General features: G+C 45.7%; 1 protein-coding gene across 1 annotated transcript in view; it reads right to left on the bottom strand.

Annotated features, from left to right (window-relative positions):
• gpsm1b (G protein signaling modulator 1b) overlaps positions 1 to 20,108 on the bottom strand; it is a gene marked incomplete at its 3' end in the record, with an annotated part of 32,462 nt that extends 12,354 nt beyond the window's left edge. Inside the window, exons 1-7 of the mRNA XM_080846941.1 lie at positions 19,983 to 20,108; positions 5,528 to 5,749; positions 4,520 to 4,655; positions 4,153 to 4,295; positions 1,668 to 1,791; positions 783 to 898; positions 316 to 471 (exon numbers count right to left, since the gene is read on the bottom strand). Of these exons, the coding sequence (XP_080703067.1) occupies positions 316 to 471; positions 783 to 898; positions 1,668 to 1,791; positions 4,153 to 4,295; positions 4,520 to 4,655; positions 5,528 to 5,748 (896 nt within the window). The 5' untranslated portion in view covers position 5,749; positions 19,983 to 20,108. The remainder of the gene's footprint in view (positions 1 to 315; positions 472 to 782; positions 899 to 1,667; positions 1,792 to 4,152; positions 4,296 to 4,519; positions 4,656 to 5,527; positions 5,750 to 19,982) is intronic.
• Between the last annotated feature and the right edge of the window lie 2,392 nt (positions 20,109 to 22,500).

The raw sequence follows: 22,500 nt of genomic DNA, 5'->3' as shown, positions 1-22,500 counted from the left end.
TAAACTTTTTTGGAATAGTAAAATGTCATTGCGTCAGGGCCTTTCCTCCAGTGTCGGGGATCATCTCTTGGAATGTTTCAGTTTGTCACCCCCTTTAAGGGACAGTAACACCACCATCCTAAAGGTAATATCAAAAATGGATTCCCACACCTAAACACAATTTTGCGGGATGACCGTGAAGGACACACTTTCAGTAACCTTCTAATATCTCTTCCCTAAGAGTTATGTCATAGAAATGGACACTGTAGATGTCAAAGAGAGTAAGTGAGTTCGGCAGGTAAAGGTGAGGGGTGACTGTCAAGGTAAGGGTCTCACCTGTCACTGAGCTCCTGGGCGATGAGCAGGTGTTTGAGGTGGTAGTCGATGGCTCGCTCGTACTCCTGTAACAGTGTGTATGTGTTGCCCAGGCTGTAGCAAGCTTGAGCCTCCATTACCTGGTCTTTTAACTGGCGAGACAGCTGCAACGTTTTCCTGAGAAACAGAGAGAGAGGGAGGGCGAGAGAGACCAAGAGAAAGGGAGAGGGAGAGAGGGAGGGAGGGAGAGACAGAGAGGAAGGGAGAATGACAGAAGAAGGGAGAGAGAAAGAGAGAGAGAGCAAAAGGGATATGTCAATAAAATGGTAGAGGAGCATAAAGAGGTCAAATAAAACCTTATTTTATGACAAAGCAATTTCATATGTTTTTCAGCATAAGTACAAAGGTTAATGCACAGTGGCAGTGAGTGTTAAAAGGAGGAGCGGTACTCTCAGAGTCCTCTAGGTGGCAGCGCACTCCTGGCTTACCTATAGTACTCTGTTGCTGGGTTGAACTGCCCAAGGAAAATCAAAGCGTTGCCTAGGTTACTGTAAGCTCGCCTCTCAGCCGCTTTGTCACCGAATTCTTTGGCAATGGAAAGCCTCTGAGAGAAAGAGGGAGAAAGAGAGAGAGAAAGAGAAAGAGTTAGAGAGGAGAGAAGAGAGAGGAAGGAAAGAAAGAAAGAGCAGGAGAAAGAGAGGGAGGAAAGAGAAGTATTAAAGAGAGGCAGAGGGGGAAGGGGTAGAGAAAGAAAGAAAGTATTAAGTTTGTACATCCCTTCATGCTCAGCTCACAGTCTATCTGATGCCATTTAATACATCTCATTTCACCCTCAGATCTCTCCTCCTGCTGTGAGGGCACTAGATGGAACTTCTTAGAAGACATCCTGAAAAGGGCACACTTGAGAGGGCACACTGAAAAGAGCACACTGGAGAGGGCACCCTGAAGAGGGCAGAATATAGGCGGAACCCTAGAGAACCTGGACAGCGAACTCCAGAGAGGACATCCTGTAAAGGGCACACTGGAGAAGGCACACTGGAGAGGGCACACTGGAGAGGGCACACTGGGGAAGGCACCCTGAACAGGGCACACTGGAGAAGGCACCCTGAACAGGGCACACTGGAGAAGGCACCCTGAACAGGGCACACTGGAGAAGGCACCCTGAACAGGGCACACTGGAGAGGGCACACTGGAGAGGGCACACTGGAGAGGGCACACTGGAGAGGGCACACTGGAGAGGGCACACTGGAGAGGGCACCCTGAACAGGGCACACTGGAGAGGGCACACTGGAGAAGGCACCCTGAACAGGGCACACTGGAGAGGGCACCCTGGAGAAGGCACCCTGGAGAAGTAACACTGAAGAGCATCTCACCTCTCTGTGGAATTTGATGGCCTCCACAAAGTTTCCCAGCAGGTAATGGGTGTTGCCAAGGTTACCAAATGCTCGGCCCTGGGCAGCCCTGTCCCCCAGCTCTTTGACCAGAGACAGGTTCATTCTGGTGAGAGACACACACACACACACACACACACACACACACACACACAGACACACACACACACACACACAGGGTTTGACACGACTGCACTGTTGAGATACATCTACAGTCTACAGGCAAGTGTGAGTACTGTCTGTGGTAATCATTGAGTGAGGAAACTGACAGACATTTGTGACATTTTCCTAGAAACACATTTAGTTGACCTTCCTCCTGTGTCGCACCAACCAGATAGTGACAGGAAGTAAACACATATGGCACCAGGTGTGGCGCAAGTCCGGCCCTCATCCGGCACATCCCTGAGCCACTGTTCTGTGTGTGAGGAAGTGTTTTCACAGCAAACACTCCTACGCTCCACTCGGCTGAAGCCCGCAGGGTAACAGTCACCTAATTACACTTCAGGAGCAGCAAGTGTGTGTATGTGTGTGTGTGTGTGTGTGTAACGAGTATGACTGTGTGTGGGTATGTGTGTGCAGCAAGTGTGTGTGTGTGCCACCTCTGAGCCTCCCATGGCAGCTCTTTAAGAACAGTAAGAGGCTAGTGATGCTGTACATGCACACTGTAGCCAGTGACTGACAGACAACTTCCCCAATACTAATGAGCACACACACACTCACACACACACACACACACACACACACACACACACACTGTAACCAGTGAGAGACAAACGCCTTCTCTAACACTAACGAGCACACACACACACACACACACAGACACACACACAGACACACACACAGACACACACACACACTGTAGCCAGTGAGAGACAAACGCCTTCTCCAACACTAACGAGCACACACACAGACACACACACACACACACAGACACACACACACACACACACACACACACACACACACACACACACACACACACACACACACACACACACACACACACACTGTAGCCAGTGAGAGAGTCAGAGAGACAGATACTAATGAGCAGGAGTCAGCAGGGGTTCAGACAGAGAGTGACTCTCGTAATCAGAGCCCTGGGAGGCGCAATGCAGAGAGAGCCATCCTCAGAAATACATCATAAAAGGATGACATGGCACAGGAGCAAAGCTGACCTCAAATCAGATCCATCACACTTTCAGAAATGTCAGATGAATCTGCTGGCTGGAAGTAGTTTACCTACATTTTGCAGTAGCTTGCTGGTAGTTCAACCACATTCATATTTGCTTAGTGATTCAAGTTTCTATTCTAAAGTTTTATTTTATCATTATTTTACCATTGCATCACCTTTAACCCGCCACCATTGCTCAGTGCTCAGAGAAGTTGTTGCATGCTGTTGTTACCTTGCTTGCAGGTGTCTACCTGATGGACATGGCATACAAAACCAAAGCTGCCATTCCTTGCACCTTCAATGAATAGTGGGGTATTTAATTTTTTTGGTTTAAGTATGACAAGTAGGCACTTTTTGCAGCTCAGCTGAGTGGTACTTTAAACTGCATGTGATTGTATTATTTTTGGTTATAATTAAACATTTCGCTTTAGTTAACCAAACTAAATTTCTCCTTAGGGTAGATTTGTTGTAGTTCAACTTCTTCCTGTGTGATTAAATCAGCAGCTTACAAAGCTATGCTTTCAAAAAAGCGTCCCTAACCCTGGCAGCTGACCATGACTAATACAGTAAATTGATTTTACTTTTTAGCCATTAGCTGTTGCACAAAGCTTTTAGGGAAATTTGTGTCAGACAGGAGAGTAATCGGTGAAAACTACTCTTTTGTGGAGAGCTGATTTAGGAAAGCCATTGACAAAATGTTGATAAAAAAACAGCTATCATTGCATCTAACCGCCCAAAGGGAAATGTCAAACATGTCTGCTAAATCTCTACATGTAACCACTGCATTGGTAGAGAAGCCCACTTAAGTGGATTAGATGGGTATTTGGGTTCAGTGGGTATCAGGGTTTGTGCACTCACTGGATTGCTATTTTGGTTAGGTGGGCATTATAGTTTTGGGTACTCACTAGACGAGTGCCTGCGTGAGGTGTGCATTATAGTTTGGGGTACTCACTAGATGAGTGCCTGCGTGAGGTGTGCATTATAGTTTTGGGTACTCACTAGACGAGTGCCTGCGTGAGGTGTGCATTATAGTTTTGGGTACTCACTAGATGAGTGCCTGCGTGAGGTGTGCATTATAGTTTTGGGTACTCACTAGATGAGTGCCTGCGTGAGGTGTGCATTATAGTTTTGGGTACTCACTAGATGAGTGCCTGCGTGAGGTGTGCATTTTAGTTTTGGGCACTCAGTCACAATGGGCAGTGGGTTAGACGTGTATGTGGGTTAGGTGTGCATGAGGGACTGGATGCTCACTAGATGGATACTTGGTTCAGTGGGTATGACGTTTTGTCCACTCACTCGTAGTAGGCAGTGGCACGCTGTAGGGTATCCCTGACGTCAAGGGGCAGATCTCCAGGGTCCTGAGAGCACCCCCACAACTGCTGCTTGCCCTTGGCGTGAAACACGTTCCCAATGTTGTACAGTGCCCTGGCCTCCCCCACCTGTGCCATCATACACACACACACACACACACACACACACATACATGTAGGCACGGCACAAAGACAGACACACAAACACATACAAGGACAGACACACAAAGACAGAGAGAGAGAGAGAGAGAGCGAGAGAGAGATAAAAAGAACATGTTTTTCATCAAATGTATCTATCTTTTCCAGCCAGTCCAAAACAATCTAACAACACACGTGCAGTACAGTAGGCTCACCTTGTCGCCCTGTTCTTGGGAGATGTCTAGATGTCTCTGGCAGCAGACTATAGCTTCATCGAATCTGCCCAGCACCTTCAGAGTGTTCCCCAAGTTGCCACTGGCTTTACCCTCTCCAATCCGGTCCCCTATCGTCCTGCGGACACAAGATTAGGTCCTCAGTGGGAAGTTTATGAGATGCCTGATGGCCATTCATACAGGCAGAATAGGATTGATGAAGTGATAAGCAAACTCCTAAGTCAAATTGGCCAGTGAACGCCCCCAAAGCTTTGTATCTATACATAAATCAACAAAAACAAAATACTGAGCTCCTGTAAATGCGCACAGACTAAACCAGAAGCCTATCTACTCAGGATGAATCGTGCATGTTTTTGTAATCATGAATGCTTCTGCAGGCTTGATATACTGTAAGTACTGCCTCAATTCTTCAGCAAACCAAATTTTAAGGATTCATATAGTGTCATATATTACATTAGTGTCCATTTTGTCATGTTCTACCACCTCTTACACGTCTTGAATCTAATCCAAATCCTTATGCTAAGTACTTGACTTAAAACATATCTGCACTCATAAATTAGGTACAAAATAAGACACCACAGACACATACCATGCATTCTCCCCTCAAAGAATATCAAACCACAAACTAGACGGTAAGTGAGACTGGCCTTGGAGTCCCTGGATATACTTTAGTAAATCTCCAAAGCAGGACTAAAAGCCCCTTGTGAGCTCCTATGCCAATCACTCTGATTTCAACCCTTGATAGCACGCCTGTGATATTACCCATGTGATTGCACGCTTGTTATTTCACCCCTGTGATACCATCCCTGTGATATCAGCCCATGTGATACCCTCCCTGTGATATACCCTGTGATAGCATCATCCCTGTGATTTCACGGCTGTTATTTTAACTCTTTTATTTCATCCCTATGATTTCTCCCTTGTGGTTTCACACTTGTAATTACACCCCTGTGATTTCTCCCCTTCACACCGTGGCTGTGAGGCACTGACCTGGCGAGGGTGAGGTCGTGCCGATGGTACTCCAGTGCTTTGCCATACTCCTTCAGGTAGAAGTACGCGTTACCCAGCTGGCTGTAGATGGCACTAAGGGTCTTCAGGTCTTCAGTGCCAACCTGCACAGCTGCCTCGAAGAATGCTGTGCCCCCTTTGAAGTCTCCAGCTTTGCAGAGTCTCTCCCCTTCTAAGGCCAATTCCAGGCAAGAGGCCTCCATTCTGTGAGGAGAGAACAAGGAGCCAGAGAGGGAGAGAGAGGGTGGGAAAGAAAGAGAGAGAGGGGGAGAGAGAAAGAGGGAAGGATGGAGCGAGATAGAGGGAAAGAGAGAGCGAAGAAGGGAGAGAGGGAGAAAAAGGGGGAAAAAGAGTCAGTTTTACAACAAAAACAGAGAGATCAACAAAAACAGAGAGAGACATTTTACATCATTTCTATAGAAAGAAACAATCCGATTACTATGACATCTTGCCCAATGAGAGTCCCTCTGAGGCCATATAGCCTTATGTAGTGTTTAGTCAGAAAAGTACCCAAGTAACAGAATGAAAGATGGTCATAAGGTTGAAACACATAGATCTTCTTGCACACCAGAATTTATTTTAAGCAGAACCACCGTGATGCAGCAGCAAAACCACTTCAGTGCTTTCATAATCAATTCCATGTGTTACAGCCTTCAAGATTCAGATTGACTCACTTAGAAAGTTTCACATGTTGCGGTGAATAGTGCAGTACGGTTGTTAAAAAGTTTAAAGAGGTTAAACCTGTCACGCAGATTCAGACAGCAGTGAAGTCTGTACACTTTACTGTTGTTCATTCCCAGTCCATCATACTACTAACAGACTGAAGAGATATGCTTCAGCAGTGAACTCTATACACTTTACTGTTGTTCATTCCCAGACCATCTAAATCTGATCAGTTCAAAACCACTTGACCACCCTGAGCTTTAACAGAAGACCATTGTGGGTACCGTTCCTGTAGCAACAAGTAAGAATGCTTTATTTTTCCTCAGTAAAGAAAGAAGGGGAGAATCTGCTCTTTTTTTCTCTCTCTCTCTCCTTCATCCTCTCTCTGTGTATTTTTCTCTCTCTGTTCATATTTGTCCTGTCTGTTCCCCTCTCATTTTGTGTCATCGTATCTCTCTCTCACTTTTTACTCTCTCTCTCTCTGTTTCTCTGGATTTACCCTTCCCCCGACTCTGTCTCACTCCTTCTCTATCTCTCTCTCTCTCTACTTTCCTGCTCCTGCCTTGGTTTCCATAGAAACTGTGTAAGTTGGAGGAAAGCTCAGTCAGTGAATGTTCAGTGGTTCAGTGGGCTCTCCTTTCCACATGAAATATCAGCACTTCTGTTTCCACACTGACAATGCCAACGCTCTAAAATTACCCGTTTCAAGTTGGGTGTGCGTAGTTGGTATGCACTTTCTTTCAATGTCAAGGCAGAATAGAAACACAACAGCAGTAGCTATGACCGAAAGTTTGCGTAATAAGATCCTCTCATTTCAAACTTTAGCAACACATTGCTAATCACGCTAAGCAAAGCTACAAATAACTGTTGTTTATTCACTGAAAAGGGAACGTCTGCAGACAGAGGGGCTCTGAATCATCACTAGGGCTGAAACAAACCCAAATAATTCCAGACGAGCTAGCATGGCCAAGACTCCTATGATTCAGTCCAACATTTTTGTTTTAATCAGAAACATGCATCCACTGTCTGTGTGCTTCCCACCACTGGTAGCCTCAAGCCCCACAACTCGACACATTAGGGGACTTAAAATATCAGCCCATATTAACCCCCAGCATGCATGTGTCACTAAAGCACATTTAACGTGTCATCCACGCTTAAAAACGTTGCTGCTCACTCAACCCAGGTAGGCTAGTGTAACATACTCCAACACACATCCACACCGACACACATACACTATGCACACAGACACACAGACATGCAGACACACATACACTATACACACAGACACACAGACATGCAGACAAACAGAAACACATACACTATACACACATCCACACAAACACTATACACAAATACACTATACACACATCCATACTGACACACATACACTATACACACAGACACACAGACACGCAGACACACAGAAACATATACACTACACACACATACACACAAACACTATACACAAAAACACTATACACAAATGCACTACGCACACATACACACAGACAGCGACAGACCATAAACATACAAAGACAGACCATATACACATACACTCTACACACAGACAGAGACAGACCATAGACACATGCAGAGAAAGACCAAACACACATGCAGAGGCAGACCATACACACACACATGAAAAGGGAAAGGAGAGTTCTCAGCACTTGGTTTGCAAAGTCTACACAAGACACAGCCAAAGGGTTTGTCACTGCTTTGAGGATAACACAAGTATAAACACACACAAACTCACACACCCCTGCATCCTGACAATCTGCACACAAACACACACTTACACACACACATAGTGGATGGCTGGGCTTCCCCGTGTGTACCTGCGCTTGAGTTTGGCTCTGCTCTTCTCCACATACAGCTCCAACTCTCGCCTCAGGGGTTTCAGGGTGACCCGGGGTCGCGGTCCACTGTGGACCAGCCGACACACTGCCCTCTCTGCTCCGCTTAAAGGGCAGGCCTCAACAGACATGGTCCCCGCTGTCTGTTGGTATCTCGCTATCCCAGCCTCCCCCACACACTCAAAAGTACACAAACAAACCTCACAGAGTTTGGTGCTGAAGGAGGAGAGAGGATTTAAAAGTCCCTCCCACCCCGCAACCAAAAAAAGAACAACCAAACGAACAGCTGTTCTACAACACACAAGCCAGTTGCTAAAGTTCTAGAAAACGGCGGCCCTGGCTGGTCCTGGGTCAGGTGGGATTGATGACTCAGCGAACGTGATTGGCAAGTCAGCAGCCTCAGAGTCATGCGCCGCAGTCTTGGCCCGAGTCCAGCCTGAGTGATTGTGTCGCAGCCCTGCGCTCCGTGTCACTGTAACAGCCACCGATTTACTGCTGTGCGGCGTTCAAGCCAGGACCAGGACAAGGCCAGGGCAGTAGCTCCGACAACAAATCAAAATCATCCAATCAATTCCAAAACCAAGATTAGCCAGAAAAGCAGAGAGGGAGAGCCATCCATCCTGTCTCTTGATGCTCCAAGGTCTCCAGCTTTGTCTCCATGAGCCTCTATGGCCTGATGCAGCGGTCCAGAGCACCAGGTGCAGTATCTCGGGCTCCTGTGGATCTCTGTGGGTCTCTAAGCCTCAATCCCGAGCAACAGCAGGTGACAGCTGTGTGTGACGGCATTGAGATACCACAGAGTTGCACGGAGACACTCAGTGAGAGCTGCCCTAATTCCCTGTCAAGGACGCCCGGTGAGCAGGGTGGCTCGACCTAATCCTGTACCCCACTGATCCTGACCCTACCACCAACCCTGAGCAAACCGGAGCCCCAGGTATCCCCGCATCACAAAATCCTGGGAGGGGGGCAAATCGACCTCCCCAAAAATAGTAACACTCCTCATAATGCATGAGCCCTGACTGTCGGGCCCCACAGGCTCGGCAGAGGGACAGGTGTGCTGAAGGGTATGCATGAGTCAGCTGAGAGACCAGATAATTCGCTGAGCGCATGTCACTCTGTGGCTGTTACCCAGGTGCAGGACGCCAAGACCCAATACTTCCTAATTAGATATCTGTGAGAACAGCCAAAGGTTGAATATGCACTGGGATTTTTTAAGTTGGAACATCCATGAAGGTTTTGTCTATGAATGTTTTTTTTTCAGTGTTTCCATGCATACTGTGTTTCTATTGGCTTCAGCATGAAAGCATTACACGGGTAGATTACATAAGCACAGGTAGAACAACATATTTCCATAAACAATTTATTTTAATCTAAGGGATGCCAGTTAGCCTGAGATGACAAACAGCACTGATCTGTGACTCATTGCACATGTCCTGACATTAGAAAGGGTCTACAAACGTGGGTCAGTGAGTTCTTTTGAGTGTGGGGAGTGTGAGAGTGTGTGTGGGTGATGGTGGTGGTGGTGGGGGGGTTGTTTTGGCTGCCCCTTGCACAGTGTCACACCCCTCTAAGACTCTTTGCGTTAAATCTAGATTACCGCCTCTGGCGCTCTACACCCGCATGTCAAAACAACGGCTGACAGCGCCTGACCACCCGCTGATGAAATGAAGGTCATGCTGCGTAATCTCAACCACTTGAATATCAACACAGAACCAGACTGCGTTTTCTCAGTTCATTAAGAAATGCAGTTAAAGAGCCGTTCCGTCAAAGCAATCAGCAGAAGCATTGAACACTTCTGGCGTGCTGCATCATACTGCTCACTGTTGACTCGAAGCTGATGCAATGGTTGCAATTTAGGCATACTGCTGTTGCATTCTTTACATTAATATGTAATGCAGTGCTAAAGGACAGAACATTATTCATTGTAAATTAATTAATAATTAAACTGAGTGGCTAATAAAGAGGGTTTTACATCTATCTCTATGGCATAACTTCACTTACTGCCACCTGAGAACAACACAAATCCAGGAAACAAACAACAAAATATAAAAGTTACATGCCGTGTCACAGGTGCTGGGATGTCAAGCTATTTCAGTGCATTTTCAAAATAATGCAACGGGCATAAGTTTCACTGTCCTGCTCATATAATGCATTTCAGTTCATGTAAATCATTTCAGCATAATGCGGTGTAATAGTCCACAGTAGAGCATGCTTCTCTTTTGCTCTAGCCTTGGTTGCACTGAAACCTCCATATTGCTTGAGAACTTGACAAGCCCTACCAAATGAGTGTTTTTCAAGTTTTTTGCAAATAGCAGAAACACACTGAAGGGGAAAGTTACAGTGCTACTCAAAAGCAGGTTTAAATGCCTGTGTGATTACCCAGGCTAAAGATATTCAGCTACACCACTGAATAATATTTTCTCAACTCTGGTGTCCTCGAAGCAACTGAAACTCCACAGGATCTCCGTAATTTGCCTGAAAAATGCTACCATGTGCTGTTCTGACCAGTAGATCTTTACATTGGCTTACTGCTGACCATAGGAAAATGAAAAGTTTCAAAATAAAATAAAACATTGAGAAGATTGGGTCTATTGTTAGATATCCTACAGAGGACATTTTGGATGGCTATAAATGGCTTTAAATAATACCAGACAACCAACAGTACTAACAAGCTACATCTAGATTTTGGGATTCTATGATCAGGAAATGAAGCCAAACATGAAACACACATCTACATCACATCTCACATCTCCACCCTCCACCCATAAGCTTAATATAAAATATATTTACCGTAGAGACAATGGAAAACAAGAAACAAAGTAATTTAACGTTTACTGACAATGGATGCCTGAAGACCACACCATGACAGGATTGCTTGCAAAAAAACACAAGGAGATGGACTTAAAATCATGAAGGGCAAGGAGGGGACAGAGGACTGAGGAGAGAAGAGGGAGGGAGAAACCGAGTAAGAAACTGTAAGAAATTAAGGAAGTTACTTTGTTTCTGATGCAGCAATCTTTATTCCAGTAAAGTGCAGTGACGAAGCGACATACTCCGGATTCAACAAGCCTCTACAATTCTAGTCATATATACTGTTTTAAGACACCTCCTAGGCTTCTAATGTAAATGAGCTAGGCTTGTATTGCAAACAGGGTACTGTTCGGCGACGCTCGCTAAGCGGTTTAGCGAGCTAGATTCCAGGCTAAAAAAAGAGAACGCCCCTTTATCGGCGAAAGTTGTTTTACCTAACAAAAAAAATAAATATTGATGATGTTATTAACCATACGTCATCAACAAATGCAACTTACATCATTGCAAACGTATAGTTTTGCAAACGTGTCTAGTTTTTGTGCAGAAATGAATAAAGTCTACCTCAGTCTACTTCACAGCACATCTTTTTTGTAGAAAAGGTGGATGCAGGAAGAAGAGAGAAATACACACAATATATTTTCATTGCTCTAATTTATTGAATTTCTTATTAATACATTTACATTTAGTCATTTTGCAGATGGTTTTATTCAAAGCGATTTAAAAGGAGATGTAAAACTACAATTACTATGGAGGCGAAGGGGGTCGAACCAGTGATCTGTTGCATGCAATCCATGAGCTCTAACCGCTACACCAAAGTCACATATTCGACATTGGAAAAAATATCACGCGTTAGATAGCCTATAGACAGTTTCTTATAATGCTGTCGCAGCCGCAGCAGTGTTGAATTTTGACATGATTATGGTCTTGAATTCTTCATAATGTGTTCATGGTCATATCCTGCCTTAGCAGAGACAAAAATGAGTCTTTTTAGACTATTAAAAAGCATGGTTTTGGTGATCGACCTTTCCTGCCTTTTGAAGCAGGACGTGCACGCGCAAATTACCTGACGATTTTAGCCTGGGACAACTTAACTAGAGGATTTTTTATAGCGCACGTTGCCAGACCGGCTTGGCGTGTTCTCATTTAGCGAGCTATATTATCTCGCGAGATAAATTAATTATCTTAGCTTCAGTTGTACGCCGAACAGGGCCCTGGTCTGGCAACCTTTTGTTGTTGTATATGATAATCTGGTTTCCCTGTCTGAGATGGTTCTCAATGGCCTCCCCCATTCCCATACTATGATTAATTGCAGTCACTCACACCTCAGTTTGCTTCCTGACCCCAGGTGTCTGAGCAAATCCAGTGTGGGGACCATTCCTTTGTGACCATGATAAGAAACCATTTTTGATATTCTGCTGGCCAACTTTTGGTGGTCACAGCAGCTGCTTGATCGTGAATCTTACAAAACAGTGTAGGAGAAAAGGGTTACTGTCTGGCTTTTGGGCAGCATGTTAAGATAGTGAGCCAAAAAGTTGTGTATAAACCATCCTACATTTTGTCTAAGACATTTTCTGAAATGACCGTAAGGGAGATCCACAGATAATGAACGTACACACAAAAAAAAACACATGTACGCCAATCCTTCGGTTATAAATCACAATTTATCGTGGAATTGTGCGCAACTGAATCTTCGCCCTCAAAACGCCCCAATTTAATCCAATTAGCACATTATCAATGCACGAACAGAGCGCATCCTCAATGCACAAACTCTCTGTGACAATGGCAAGCAAGAAAGAAACATGTAAACAGAAGAATTATCGGCATCATCGGCAGACATCGGCATTCTGCTGATGGAAGAGCAGGTGCGGGCCAAAACATTGGCGCCAGCCATCGCCACCTTCCCTTCAGCATGCCTTTGCTGTAATCCACTACTGACCGCGCACAGGCATTTGCTGTATTGAAGTGGGCTTCCCAGGCTGTCTGAGTTTGCGCCATCTGGATGAGAAAACATTGGGAACCCTGTTTCACGCAGGAAATCCTCTTTCACAATTTTCTCTTCCTGGGGACTGTATGGAAATCTAATAAATTGCGGACATATGGAGGGATAATACTGCGAAGTACATCGGGCAAAATTCTGCTTAATGATGACTGGGATATACTCGACTGGTCTCGTCAGGACGTTCCTGTAGCCGGGAATCTAAGAACAGACAAAACCTGAACCTGAACGGGAATGGCCTGGTTGCATCTGGTGCGCCTCTGTAGACAAGGGGGCATTTGGTGACAAAGCTCAGCCGTTCTCGGCAAGCGGTACCTGCTTATCAGCCATACGGTGTCAAAAAGTCTGCGCGATCACGAAAAAACCCTTTTTCTCCTTATTGCGCAGTTGGCAATCTCCTCTAACAACGCCAATGCAGCCATATCTCTTACTGAAAACGAAGCCACTAATAGACTTTTTATAGGCTATAGATTGAGCGAAATGTTTTACAATTGTGAAATTAAATTGGAATACTTATTAGACGTGAATTTCATTCATGTGTGAATTATTCTAATAGTTCAATAGATTTTATTAGTCAAAACATTAATTTGGCCTTTCACCATTAGCCCTAATGGTGACAGTGGTGCTGACGATGATGATGATGATGATGAAACTGCGTGTCGGCGCTCAGAGATTTCTGAATTCCTGCAGTACTCCAGTATTGCCACTCGGAAATGTACTTACGCGAACTTGAACCAGACGTAGAGATACGTCCCTTTCCACGTCTAAGAGGGTTTTTATAAATCTGTACTTTGACGTGGATTTGATCAACGCACACTCTAAGATCAAATCTGTGCGTAAGTACGTTTTATACATGAGGCCCAGTGACAGACAACAGGGTATTTCATAACAGCAATGTTTGCCACAAGTAAATAATGAATCTAAATTCCAAACGCATGGGGCACATGAGGCTTTGAGGGCTCCTTCACGCACAAAAGAAGACCTTGTCAGGTGTGGACAATGAGGTGATCACTGTAAAATGATGCACCGCTCAAAGACGGATGTGCAGCTACTGCAAGGTCAGTGAGGGAGCAGATGGTGGAAACAAACGCAGAGAGAGACAGGGAGGGGTAGACAAGCAAATGGAGTGGACAGGGGAGAAGAAAAGAAAGAGAGAGAAAGGGAAAAAGAGAGGGTGAATGACAGAAAGTGAGTGTGTGTTTGGCCTCAGTTGCCTCCTTCACTGGCTGCTGAGTGAGACAGAATGCCTGTGGCTGACCCTGCCATGAGCCGGCCCTGAATCCGGCTCTAATTGGCCCGCTTGGAGACTCACTCCATAATTACATGCCTGAGGTCTCGGTGAGACGCCACATTTAGGCTCGTGCCGTTGCCGTGGCAGCCAACAAGGCTGGCCTCTGCTCAGCGTCAAACAGGATGTGCATCTGACTACACCTGAGTCAGTCATGGCCACTGGACTCCAGCACAGACCTGCCTCTACAGCCCTGGGTGTGCTGTCCCATAGCTCTGATGATAATGAGGCAACACATACGCATTTAAAACACATATGCCTTTCTTTCAGTTACTGTATTTTCAATTGAATCAATTCAATTTAATTTCAATCTTTCAATTACTGTAATTTCTAAAATACAATCTGTTGGTTCTGTAAAGTGTAGTCTGATGCAGTTGTAAATACAGTCTGCAGAGATCAAATTCTGTGTAATCAAATCCTATAACTGTCGAAAAGTGCTATAGGCCAACAAGACATCTTCTGAAGAGCATCTGGGTGTGGAATCACTGCCTGGATCAGAGTCCCAGATGTGAGTCAGTGTCAGCTGATGCTGGAGAAAGTTTTGCTCTGGGTGGTAATCCACACCTAATGGAGGGAGAAATGACTGGTTACCAAGGAAACTGAATCCAAAGAAATACTCTCTCTCTCTCTCTCTCTCTCTCTCTCTCTCTCTCTCTCTCTCTCTCTTTCTCTGTCTCTGTCTCTCAAACACTCAGACACTCAGGCACACGTTCCTATTTGCAAGATGTCTCTGTTTCTCTGATTGAATCCTGAAAGAGGCAGAGAGAAGGAGAAGCTTACTAAGCAGTGACAAACAGACTTGCAACAGAAAGCACTTGGCTCTAATAAAGGCCTGTTTGGTCATGTGATGGATTTTGTTGATGTACTTTATACGTGTCTTGCTGTTAGAGTTGTTCATAGATTTTCACCAACCTTCGTGCCAGGACCAAAAAAAAACTATTAAGCAGAGCAGCTTAAAGGAATAGCAGATTTCCGTGTCTACCTTTCAAATGACTGTGTGCCGTCAAAATGAATCTTAGAGCATTTCAGCAACAGGCACCACTGTTTGCAATGTTTGCAACCACTAGCCGACCCAAACGGACATGATTTGCACAAACACCCATACAACTGATTACACTTACTTCAAGGAAGTTCAAACCCTTTATTTAAAGTGGACACGGTTGTTGCACCAACTGTGGGTCACTACAGAGAGATACTGGGACTACCAACTTGTTGAGTTTGTGCCATCTGCTAGATGGTTTGTCCGACAGGAGGAAGTGCAGCCGGAAGCCCAGAACATGTATTTTTGGTTCCTACCTCATTGAACTGCTAATTGCCTAGACTGGCAGAGGGGACAATAAAATGGTCTGAGCCATACCATTTGAATAAGGTGTTTTTTACAGAACCTGTGAGACATTATTTATTTATTACATAGTTATTTCTTTGTTTGATGATAGTGAGGAAATACTATGTTTATGTCTCAGGGTCTGTCTTGTCATTGTGTATAGTTTGTTTTGTGTCTACCCCCGTGTGTAGAAATGGTGCAGGCCGCCATGTATCTATGTATATATACCTTCCTTGATAACCTTCCCAAAATGTAGGTGATCCTTAATTTTCTTTCTCTTAGATCTAGATTACTGTGGATGCAAGTGGGAGATTGAACTGTACGGATGAGGTTTTACATAGAAATGTGCGCCCACAAGGATGTGCCATCACCTGAATAAACTCATATTTTATGCCAATTAAAAGTTATTCAAGTTACAAAAGAGAATTGACAAAATGATGCATGATAATAACTAATTGTAAAGGGGACCACTCAGGGACTCAGTATAAGTTCTTCACGTAAGTGATAAGTGTAGTTGCCATGACAACTGCACAATAGTACTGGGTGCATGCATGCCTTCGCTGTGCCAGACTGAAGGGACCAGTTTACGAATCCAGGATCCAGTTTGCCAATCCAGACGTATTTTGTGATAGAAAGTACAGGTTCTAAGGTTTGATACTGATACCCTGTGTATGCATGTAGCGTGTTCTGAAGCTAAGCATTGATTCCATTGAGATATCATGTGAAAACGTCAGTGCACCAGCAGACCAAGCCTTGATTTTTTGGGCCACTTGTTGTTTTGTTTTAGCATAGCTCCTCATTGACAACACCTGACCATGTGATTTTCGCCAGAGTTTCCTGTCTGTGTTGTCTGATGTCTGAGTGCCTTGCATCAGGTCTCATAGAAAGACGGCACCTTATTAAAAACGTTACCTTGTGCACCAAGGTTTGAAGCACCTCTCACAGGGGCCGCGTCCACACCCATAGTATTGTGGAGCCTGTGTTTGAGAGGACAGCATATGCAAATAAACAGCGCTCTCTCTGATCTGCGGCACCGGGAATGATTGAAGCACCACATGAGAGCAACTCCAAACTTCAATGAGAAGACGGGCACCAAGAAGAGGACTCAACAACAAAGTGTGGAGTGCAGGTTTGGACGCTGTGTTAGAGAGGTAGAATACAGGGCTGAAATAGTATTTGGTGTGAAAGGGTAGGTGGAGGCAGTTAGAGAGAGTTCTAAAGGAGAACGATTTGTGGCAGGTTGAGTGATTTGTCGGAGGGGAGTGGGGTTCGGGGAGTGAGTAGTTGGGTAGTACAGAACAAAACACTCACCAACACGGTGTGGTTTCAACCACTCACACAGACTCAAGCGAGGCTTGGCAGAGGCAGTTAGAGAGAGAGTGAAAGAAGAAGGTCTGGTCTAGGAAGAATAGTGATTAGTTGGGAGGGATACTTCAGGGGTAGGGGGAGGGAGTAGTCAGATGCTAGTGTAGAATAGTGTGATGAGGTCAGTTTATTAAGTAGTGAGTTAGTTAGGATACTTAGGATAAACTGCAGTAGTAGTACTTAGGATAAGTAGGGTGGTTGATTTATAGATTAGGGGAATCTGTGTTAACTGACTGAGTAGTTAGGTAGACATGGGCATTGGTAGGAATCCACTGATAAATCTAAAACCTCTTCTAAAACTAAATCTAAAACTTGATGCTGAAGACTAGTTTGTTTAGGTCAAGGCCCCCGTCAAGCACAGGGCCCCTGATACTCCTGTTGGAAGGCTACTGTAGGGTAAGGTCAGTGTGTAGTTGTAGGGGAACATGGCTGGGTATTGTGGGATATAATAAATGAATGAAAAGTAAGGTAAAGGGGTAGGTTCCTTATACCCAGAGTGGCTGGGTATAAGGGCACAGATTTACGACGGTAAGAGAAGAGGATGGGGTTAGTGTGGAGGTGGCTGCATCATGCTGTGAATTAGGAGGGTTAATAGGAAGGGTAGGGCACATTGTTGAAAGGAGTGAGGGGTCAAGAGCAGGGTGGTATTACACAGAAAATACAGGCAAGCAAAGCGAGTGAAGCAACGTTTATTGGAGGCTGGAGGAGGTAGACAAGCAAATGGGGCGAAGCGAGCAAAGAATGTTGGGAAAAGTTTCATCCAATTCGAACGAGGGGTGAATTTCGGTCGGTTTTAAATGTGTGGGACTATGGTGTTGTTCAGTCGTTTAATTTGCTAAAAAGAACAGCTTGGAGGGTCAGAGGTTGATGTTGTTTCAGGTATGTGAAATAATCCTGGGCTTACTATAAAGGAATGAAAATTCAGATATGAAGACACGTGATTGAATAGCCTGTTAGGTGGCTAGCTAGTTTGCTAGTTCTGTCTGTTACACACACATACACGCAACACAGCACGGCTTGGACACAGAGCAACAAGAGCGTTTCGCTTAACTTGCTTGTATTTTAGCATTTGGGCACCTTAGCACGGTGGAAGGAGACAAGGATATGGAGGTGTGAGAAGTGGTCAGGTAGGTTACATAGCACAGCAGCTCTACAGGACAGTGTTAGGGGAATGGAAATGCAAGTGAGGTTTAAAGGAACATGAAAGGAGAGGACAGAGTGGTAGGGTAGGTAGAAGAAGAACATGCATCGAGATCACATAGATTTACAGCATAGGTTAGGTTGAAGAGGAACATGCAGGAAGAGAGGATTAAAGGACGGGTGGTAGGATAGTTTAGAAGAAGAACATGCAGGGAGAGAGGTTTACGGGGCAGGGGTGGCAGGGTAGATTAAGGAGTAGTACAGGGTAAGAGAGGAGCATAGGGTGGATAGACAACTGAGCTAGTCAGTGGTGTAAAACAGGGGGGGAGACAAACTGTCCTTTGTCCCCGAGGTACATTGACCTGGAAGGACATACACATAAATGTCAACTTGAGTTTGCATGTCATTCTCAAAGATCTACATAAATAGGACTCACTCAAACACACACTGCCCCCTAACAGATACACAAACACGCACACGCACGCACGGACACTCAAACACACACACACACACACACACACACACACATAAACTCATGCATATTTTGTTACACATTAACACTGAAGTCATCCCATTCATGGCAAACTGCACACACGCACACACACTCTCACTCACTCTCAGACACACAGCACCAGAGCTGCATGGAATATTAGGGACAAAGAGTGATGTCACAATGCCCTCTGGTGTTCCCTGAGCAAACTGATGACCTGCTTATGACGCCCTGATGACAGCCTGTGTGTACACTTCATAAACACCTCTGTCATGACTGTGTGCTTGTGTGTGTGTGCCCACGTGTGTGTGTAAGGGTGTGTAAGAGAGAGAGAATGTGGACGTGTATGTGGACTGACTGCACTAAAAATGCAGCACAGGCACACACTGTCTGACAATGTCATATCACATGAATCAACACCGCATTCTGACTTCCTCTACCCTGCTCTTCCCCTACCATGCAATATCTCTCTCTTTTTCTTTCTGCGGCTGGCTCACAGCAAAGAGGCTTCTGTGTGTGAGTGTGTTTTTTGGTTTCCTTGTTTGGTTTCACTATCGAACAAACACACAAGGCTAGCCTGCCTGCTGGGTGTGTTTCTATGTGTTTGTGTGTGTGAGCTGTAACTGTAACAGCAAGACAAGTAAAGGATCTGTGGGTGGTCAAGCACAGATCAAAATGCGAAGAGCAGGACGGAAGAGTGAAAGATGGGAAGAGAGAGAGTGGAAAACAGAGAGAAAGAGAGGTAGAAAGCGTTGATACGACAGGTCAATACTGAACTACTGAACATGTATACAAACACTAGATCACAAGAAGCACCAAGAAGACTGTGGTGTTTGTGTGTTAAGGAGTACAAGAGGTGAGGAGACAGAAAGAGAGAAAGAGAGAGATGGAGAGGAAGAGAGGGGAGGGAGAGAGAGTTGAACATTAGCAGTCAAAGCGTACTCCCAGCTGTGCTTCAAACCTGCCACGCAGTCTCCCACCCATACACACATGTGTGGCTCCCGCAAGTCTGTGCTTCTTACTCTCTCTCTCCCCCCTCTCTCTCTCTCTCTATCCATCTCCCCCCCCCCCCTCTCTATCTATCTCTCCCCTCTCTCGCTCGCGATCTCTCTCTTTCTCTCTCTCTTTCTCTCTCTATCTTTTTCTCTCTCCCTCTCCCTCTCTCTTTCCTTCTCCTCTCTCTTCTCTGCGGTCCCTGTCTACCTCTGGAGCTGTGAGGGGCTACAGGCAGGTTTCACCCCAGCTTGGAAGCTCCTTTGCTGGGGGAAACTCCTGCTGGACCCCTCTCTCCGCTCCTCCACAGCCCCTCCTAAGACCCACAGAAAAGCCGGCAGTCCCCCTCTTTCTCCACCGCTTCCTCCCTCTCTCTCTCTCTCTCTCTCTCTCTCTCTCTCTCTCTCTTTCTTTCCTCTCCCTCCACAAACAACAGGATCCCTCCATATTCAAATCAAGCCACCCCTCTTGTGTCTCTCGCCCCTTCCCCGACCCTCGGCTCAGTGCTTCCTACCTCGAGTGCAGCCTCTTGCTGGCCAGATCCGGCTCCACGCTGTTAGCGACTGAGCCATGGGCTACGTCCACCCAGCCTCCCTCCACAATACAGTCCAGGAGCTCAAATCTTTTCCTCTGTCCTGTAGTATCTCTCTCTCTCTCTCCTCTCTCTTCCTCTCGCTCCTCTCTTTCACTCCCTGTCCTCTCTCTCTCTCTCTTCTCTCTCCTTTGCTGTCTTCTCTGCCTCTTTCTCTACGGCAATGGCAGCTGCTGAGGAAGTGAGCTATTGAGCAAATAAACCAGAAAAAGAAAGCCCCTCCCCCAGCTGTGACATCACAGACCACCGAGCCATGCACGAGCGAAAGAAAACAGCTACTGGCTGAGCTGGAGAGGAGTCAGCCAGCAAGTGTGTGTGTGTTTGTGTGTGTGTGTGTGTGTGTGTGTGTGTGTGTGTGTGTGTGTGTGTGTGTGTGTGTGTGTGTGCGTGTCAGTTGGTGTCTGTTCCATGACACGATGCAAACACACACTCACACCAACACATGCACACTTAAATACACTCATTTTGAACAGATGTCAAAAACATTCCCACTGATTTCCCCACATGAATATTTAGGAACTGTGTGATTTTTTTTGCTCTCTCTTTCGCTCTCTCTGGCTCCTGCCCTAGATCTTCCCTGTTCCTCTCTCTCTCTCACTCTCTTTCGCTCTCTCTGGGACTGTCTGCATTTTTTTGGTTCCCCTCCCCCGTGGTCTCTCTCTCACTTCTCTTTTCTCTCTCTTTCCTTTCACTTGCTCTCTTTTGCATCTTCTCTCTCTTCTCTCTACTCTCTCTCCCCCTGCTCTCTGTCCCACACACTTCTTCCCCTCTCTCTCTCTCTCTCTGTTCTGTTCTCTCTATCCTATTCTCTGTCTCTTTTTCCGAAAAGTCCTCCTTGAGGCCCATGCTCTGGCCTCCAGCCGTTTGACAGCAGTCTACATGTCCATTGTCTTTGAGTGTCTGTGAGTGTTTTCTGTCAACAGATTAGCTGGCCTGAGGCGTCACTGAAATGCCAAGAGGACTGAGGAAACTTCACAGGACAGCAATCATCCACTGCTGTGCCTTTACTTATCTGAACTAGGACTGGTCTGTTTGTGTGTGTGTGGGTGGGGGGGGGGTTTGTGTATACTGTGGGTTTGTACCATTTGTGTGTGTGTGTGTGTGTGTGTGTGTGTGTGTGTGTGTGTGTGTGTGTGTGTGTGTGTGTGTGTGTGTGTGTGTGTTTGGGTGGGGGGGTGTTTGTCTATGTATACTGTGTGTTTTTACCATTTGTGCGTGTTTGTGTGCGTGTATACCATGTGTGTGTTTGTCTGTGTATACTGTGTGTTTGTACCATTTGTGTGTGTGTGTGTGTGTGTGTGTGTGTGTGTGTGTGTGTGTGTGTGTGTGTGTGTGTGTGTGTGTGTGTGTGTGTGTGTGTGTGTGTGTGTGTGTGTGTGTGTGTGTGTCTGTGTGTGTGTGTGTGTGTGTGTGTGTTTGTGCAGTGTATGCATTATGTCATGCCCATGACAGGGGTGACTGTACAGGTATTTTTTTGCTATCTGATAGGCTCTGGAAACTCCAGCAGACCAGACAAAGATTTTCAGAGCTTAAAGAGCAGTCTCTGGCATGGCACTGGCAGTGAATGTTCTGGAAGGCCGTGTCTTATCTTTGAAATGTGTTCCAAGACCACTTCAGGGCTCATAGGGAACTCTGGGAGACAAGAGGCAGACTGATTGTAGAGCCCTGACCCTGCATCACAAGACTTTAGAAGACTAACAGCCTTACAGATGTGTGTGCATTGGTCTGAGGAGGCAATTAAACCGAAAGAGAGGAAGAGAAAGTGTGTGACGGAGTCTCAGCAATCACAAAGGCTCATATATCGCCAAATGGAAGACTGTTTAGGAATAGAGACACTGCTAATTCACTGGGCCTGTGTATGGTTCTCTGGAGTGTTTTGAGTGAAAAGATCACCAGATTCCAGCAGGTTTACTCTCCATCTCCATCCAGAGGTAGTACAGCTGGACCTGCCATCTGCACATAGCTGAGTTTTTTTATGAGAGGCATATTTTAGCAGACAAGCTCACTCTTGAATACAGATTCCCCTCCAAGTCAGCAAGGGAAGCCAGAAAGCGTTTCAGTCTGGAACGGATCTGATACAATCGCGTGAATTCTAGGCCAGGACAGCCAGAACCAGATCAGAACCTCTGTGCCAGAGGTCTCTCTCTCTCTCTCTCTCTATCTCTCTCTTTCTCTCTCTTTTTTTCTAATGAGATGAGTTGGGGTGGATGTGGGAACAACGCAACTCTGATGCAGGTCTGTTCTAGAGTCAGGATCAGACCAGGACAGTACCAAACCAGTCAGGACTAGACCAGGACCAGAATGGGCCCATGATCTGTCTCTCGTCTCTCTTGTCCAGTAAGGCCAGGGGTCTGTAAGGGTCAGGGTCACACATTCCAGAGAGTAGCTGACTCTGGAATGGTTCTGTTACAGAGCCTGGTGTGGACCAAATGGATCTGGC

This window comes from Sprattus sprattus (genome assembly GCF_963457725.1).
Source record: "Sprattus sprattus genome assembly, chromosome: 11".
Classification (NCBI taxonomy): Eukaryota; Metazoa; Chordata; class Actinopteri; order Clupeiformes; family Clupeidae; genus Sprattus; species Sprattus sprattus.
Note: the sequence above shows the minus strand (reverse complement) of the source record. Positions and strands in the feature narration are given on the sequence as shown.